Below are 5,736 nucleotides of genomic sequence, written 5' to 3'. Positions count from 1 at the left end.
CATTGAGCGACCTCCTTTGTCAGTCTACAGCGACAAGAATTGGCTGCAGGAGGCATTTGCATTGGAACTCTCCCCCGATGGGGGGAAGAAAAAGAAGAGGTGATTCCTGAGGAAAGAAAACTGCAATGTGGTTTGGGAAGACACAAGCACGAGTTTGCTACAACTCTAGGCCAAAAATCCCTTGCATAAAGCAACATCCATCCATGGGGCAGCACTACAGCTTTGAAGACAATGCAGACAAAATTTCTGGCCCTTCTTGCTGCTGTTGCTGACTCCACCAGTGATATGCCAATTCTGCCAAAGACAGGCAGACGCGGTGAGACAAAACCAGCTAGTCTGCTGAAAAGGAGGCCAAAGGAATGTTTTCCAATCCCCCCTTTTCATCCTTTCCCCAGCCAAGACAGAGCAATGTCCTCTCTCTTTGTAGCCGATGGTGACCCAGGCGCGGGATGCAGCGTGGGGACAGAGCCCGCCGCCGCTCCCAGCGCCCTCGCCAGGGGCTTCCCCTGCCCTGCCCAGCCGTGCCGTGCCGTGCCCAGCCGAGCCCGGCCAGCCCCGGAGCCGCCCCGCCCGCGCTGTGCCCGCGGCCCCGGCTCTGCCGCGCTCGTCCCCGCCGAGCCCGGCCCGCGCCGGGGGCCCGAGCGCAGCGCCCCCCTCAGGCCGCGCGCCGCCGGCGCAGCCGCGGCCGTTGCGCTGCGGCCGTTGCGGCGGCACTCGGCGATCGGTGCCATGGCGGAGCTGCCGCTGCCCGCCGGGCTCTGCGCCAGCACCTTCCCCGCCAAGCTGTGGCGCCTGGCGAACAGCCCCCGCGTCCGCTCCGTGCGCTGGGACAGCCGGGCCCAGGGGCTGCTCATCGACCGCTCCCTCTTCGAGCGGGAGCTGCTCAGCCCGGGCGACGCCCAGGGGCCGGCCCCGGGCACCTTCAGAGCCACGCGGTTCCGCAGCTTCGTGCGCCAGCTCCACCGCTACGGCTTCCGCAGCGTGCCGGGCCGGGCTGGCTCAGCCGCGCCGGGCGATGCCGGCGCCTGGCTCCACTACAGCAACCCCTGCTTCCGCCGCGACCGCCCCGACCTCCTGCTCCGCATCCGGCGCCGGAGCGCGGCCACCAGGCAGCGGCCGGCGGCGGGGCGGGAGGGCCGCCGGCGCCCGCCCTGCGGCTCCCAGCAGCTCCCCGGGGCGCGGCCGCTGCCGGACGGGCGGGGCGGGCGCGCTCGCTTCCAGCCGCTGCCCACGGAGCGGCCGCCGCTGCCGCCCGGGCGCCCGCCCAGCGGCTTCCTCCTGCTGCACCGGGAGCGGACGCTGCCGGACGGGCGGGAGCTGCGCAGCCCCCGGCCCGGCCGCTTCCAGCAGCCGCCCGGGGAGCGGCCGCTGCTCGCCCGGCGCCCGCCCTGCGGCTTCCACCTGCTGCACCGGGACCGGCCGGTGCCGGCCCGGCGGGAGGGGCCGAGCCGCTTCCAGGAGCTCTATGGGCAGCGGCCGCCGCCCGCCGAGCAGGAGGTGCTCCGGATCGCGCCCTGCGACTTGCTCGGTTTCTGCGGGGAGCCGCTGCTGCCGCCCGGGGAGGCGCGGCCCCGCAGCCGCTTCCAGGACCTGTACGGAGAGCAGCTGCCTCCGGTCGACCGGGAGCTGCTCAGGATGCAGCCGGGCAGCTTCCAGCCTCTCCACAGGGAGCAGCAGCCCCCAGCCTCCGTCCCACGAGGTAGGAAAAGAGCTGTAGCTCTTTGCTTTCCCAAAAGATCATGAAAAGTGACTGAACTATTTTTCCACAAGGCTCTGTCATTCTTGCCCCAAAATCGTCAAGCCTATCGAAAAGGGACACCCACACAGCCAAAAGATTCTCTGCCTGGTTTTCCTGCGTGTTTCCTGCGATGTTTAATCCAAGGCAGCAACAAAGATCTGTGTCCCAGAGCCACATGGCGGAGCTTGACCAATGTGTTTGGATTCTTGCAGCTGCCTCGGGCACTTCAGCCCCCAGTGCTCCACCTGGCAGTGCTGCAGCATCAACAGCCTCCAGCTCAGCACAGAAGGCACCTGGGGAAGAACAATTGCCACCAGTGGATCTGGGCTTTGCCATAGAGCAAATGATTCGGGAGATCAGGAGGTCCGTGTCTGAAAGGCCTCCCTCTGCTCAGGTAATCCCATTGGAGAGGAATGGAAGACGCTGGGCTGACAGATTTTGAACATTGTTACATGGAGAAGTGGAGTAATTGTACCTTGATGTGATTCCAACAAAATACTGAATGATCTCTAATTTTCTTTTTTTCCACTGTTCTTTCAAGGGGAGTATTAATGTTGCTCCTGAGTCTTCAGGAGGGGAGCCTGTGGACAGAGCTGCAGCAGAGGAAACTCCATCTGGCACCGAGAGCTGCGGGAACAGTTCTCCAGAGCCCGAGGAGCCTGGTAAGGACAGAGCCCCCATTGGTTTAGAGAGGTGTGAGACGGCTCCTCTGAGCCTGCCTCTGGCAGGAAGGTGAGATGAGAAGAGTTGAGTTCTTGTCTGCAGGGTTGGTGCTTCCCGGTGCCTTTAGTTCAAATCCTGCACAGGCACAACGTGCCTGAGCCCTGCCCTCCACGCTTCTGCAGAGGCTCTGACAGAGTCCTCTGCTGTGGCAGGGGAGCAGGGAATAAACCTGACCTTGTGGGAGTTGTGTCACCAAGCTGGGTGTCCCAGTTTGGTTCATAACTCAGCCCCCAGCAGCCTTCAGCCATTTCAGTGAGGGCTGTGGTGTCTCTGTCACTGGCACTGTCTCTGTTTCAAGCTCTCGTGGGTGCCATTTGCACTGTGAGTGCTGAGACTTCATCGGGATACTTAAATACTTTATGCTGTGCAGTTTTGAACACTTGGAAGGATCCCTGTTTTTTAAAGAGCAGGCTTCAAATTGCCAAGTGAGAGTCTGCCTTTCAGGCCATCTTTTAAAGTCTTTCATGGACGGACAATTGGTGCTCAGGGGATACTTGTGCAAAGGCCAATATTGACTCCGTGTTTCCTTTGCTTCCCAGATCCAGTGTGATTGACTTCCCCAGGAGGTTTGCCCTGTGTGGCTGGAAGAGACAGAGGGAGAGCCTGTGACCATCGGGCAGGTAGAATTCCTCTGTCTCTCGTAATATTAATAGATGTGTATAGTTATGTAGTTGTATGTATAGGTTTATATAGTTATATTTATCCAGGTAGATGGTTAGAGGTCTGTATAGTTAATTTATTTTTAATTTTAGGTGTATATATTTATATTTTTTGATGTGCAGTTATAGGTATAGATGTCCATAGTTTCATTTATACATGTGTATAATTGCATTTATAGATGCAATATAATTACATGTATAGAAAGGCATCTTTATTTTGATATATGGGAGTTTAGTTACATAGATTGGTATCTGTATAGGTATAGGCGTCTTTGTAACTTCCTCCCCTGCTCTGCTTCCTCCCTAACCTCTTGCTTTTCCCCTGTGCCCCCCGTGTCCCCTCTCCCTGTGCTGGTCCGAGCTGGGGCCGGGCCGGGCGGAGCAGCAGTTCCAGCCCGGGTGTCCCTGGAGCGCTGGGAGCTGCCGCTGGCCCCAGGCACTGTCCCCTGAGGAGCTGCTGAAGGACGGTGAGAGCGAGGGGCCGAGGGCCGGTGGCGCTGAAGGGACGGTGACCCTGAGGTGCTGCTGGGGCTGAGGGTGTGGGGCAGCCGGGGGCCATGGTGGCACTGAGGGGACAGGGAAGTGGCACAGGCCGAGGGCGTGGCGGGTCGAGGGGGACGGGAAGGGTCAGAAGGGCCTGAGGGGGCGAGAGGACTGTGAGGGCTGAAGAAACTGAAGGGGGCTGGGGCTTTGCCCGGAGCATGGCGGGGCTGAGGGGATGGAGGGGCCGGCAGGGAGCACAGAGGGCTCCGGGACTGCAGCTCTGCCGGGCCTTGGAAGCAATTCCAGAGCCTCCGCTTTTGGCACAGCCGCACTGAAGAGCTCGAGGACAGCCGGAGGCGGACGGGAGCCAGCAGGGAGAAGCTGCCAGCCAGCAGCAGGAGCAGGACCGGGGAGCTGCTGCTGCCAGCCTGGAGAGAGCCCGGGTGAGGCCACAGCCCGGGGAGGCAGGGTGGGGCTGCGGGCGGCGGGGCTGAGGCCGCGGGCACTGCCCGGCGGGGCAGGAGCGGGCCCTGCCCGCTCTGGGGCTGCTCAGCGCAGCTGCCCCGGCCGGCACAGGGGCTGTCCTGGGGCAAGGCAGCTGTGCCGGCAGGGCCCGGGAGCTGTGCCGGCTGTGCCGGGCTGCCGGGGCTGCGGGACAGGCCCGCCGCGGCTGCGCTCACCACGGCCTGGCCCGCTCGGCTGCTTTTTCCTTCTGGCCCTCCTGGGGAGGCTCTGAGATCTTCTCCTCCCCGATGGAAGTGCAGCTGCTGCCAAGGGAAAGGTCCCTGTACTGACTCAGTGTTCCCTTTGCTTGCCAGCTGTGCCTTCTGCCGTCCCTGTCCAGCAGAGCTGCTCTGCACAGGAGGAAGAGACCGAAGGAGAGGCTTTGGGGATGGGGCAGCTGGGATCCCTCTGCCTGGAATTCTGTTTAGAGATACACGGACCTGCACATAGACAGTGATAATTATGTGGATATTTCCATATGTGTCTTACTATTTGTATGGGTTTATTTCCATTAGTATATGTTATTATATTTATGTATACTAATAGTGCTCCGTTGGTATGATATATATATATATATATATATGTTTGCTATTAAATATATGTGTATATATGTATCTATACATATATAAATTCTTTTTCCTGGGTATACAGTTGTGTAGGTATCTCTTTTGATGTAGTTGTAGTTGGCTTTTAAAATATGTATATTGCTATTTCTATGTCTATTTTTCTATATATATTTTCTGTTTCCAGGTGTAATTCTGTTTAAATACCTAGAGATGTATAGCTGTTTATTTCTGTTGATGTGGTTTGATGTATATTTATAATGGTACAGTTGTCTATTTACAGATTGTTTTTTTCATGCATCTATTTATATATATTGTATGTAATATGCAATATTTAATCTCTATTTACACCTGTATGTGGTGGTGGTTATATATGTATTACTTTCTATTTAACCATGGATGCAGTTGTATAGTTGTATAATTCTATCCATTGAGTTTTAGTACAGGGCTATTTAGGGAGAGTTATTGATATTTTTGTATTCCTAGATGAGCTTTACTCTTGTAGAAATATGTAATAAATTAAGTTGCGAGACAACTACTTAAGCTTTGCATATAGTGAATTGTTGTAGAGGTTGGAAATAAATTAACTGAAATTGGTATTTGTATATTTTTACCTAGATTGTTTGTAATAATCTAATAAATTCCTGACTTTAGCCTTAATTGAGATTTGTATAGTTCTGTATTGTCAGTGTGGATGTAGCAATTTGTAATAAATTACGTTTTCCAACTGAAATTGATTCTCGTGCGTTTGTCGATCAGCAGTGTGGCTGTAGCAATCTGCAGGAAATGCCATTTGTCAGCTGCACTGGGTGTTTTGTGATTTGTGCTACCCAAAGCCATGAGCAGATGGAAATGCTCGAGGATTTTGTCCATGAAAATCTCTGGCCGTGCCCAGGACTTGCACTCAGGCTGGGCAAGGGAGGCGCAGATTTTGGCTGGCAGCAGAGCCACACGTTGGCTCAGAACTCGCTGCAAAGGCCTGCTGAGGAAACTCCAGGACTCCACTGAGAGTAGCACTCCACAACTGAGCACCTCCCATGAAATACAGATTTCACTTTCCCCTTTA

At 56.2% G+C, this 5,736-nt stretch overlaps 1 protein-coding gene across 1 annotated transcript; it reads left to right on the top strand.

The window, feature by feature from the left end:
• Positions 1 to 729: 729 nt before the first annotated feature.
• On the top strand, positions 730 to 4,053 carry LOC146763707 (uncharacterized). Its single transcript, XM_085567335.1, has 5 exons — positions 730 to 1,699; positions 1,951 to 2,132; positions 2,280 to 2,400; positions 3,001 to 3,587; positions 3,930 to 4,053. The coding sequence occupies exons 1-4, from the start codon at positions 730 to 732 to the stop codon at positions 3,009 to 3,011; spliced, it is 1,284 nt and encodes a 427-aa protein (XP_085423461.1). The 3' UTR covers positions 3,012 to 3,587; positions 3,930 to 4,053.
• Positions 4,054 to 5,736: the final 1,683 nt, after the last annotated feature.

Source organism: Lonchura striata, chromosome Z (genome assembly GCF_050655825.1).
Source record: "Lonchura striata isolate lonStrDom1 chromosome Z, ASM5065582v1, whole genome shotgun sequence".
NCBI lineage: Eukaryota > Metazoa > Chordata > Aves > Passeriformes > Estrildidae > Lonchura > Lonchura striata.
The sequence above is the reverse complement of the archived record's forward strand: the minus strand, read 5'-3'. Positions and strand labels throughout refer to the sequence as shown.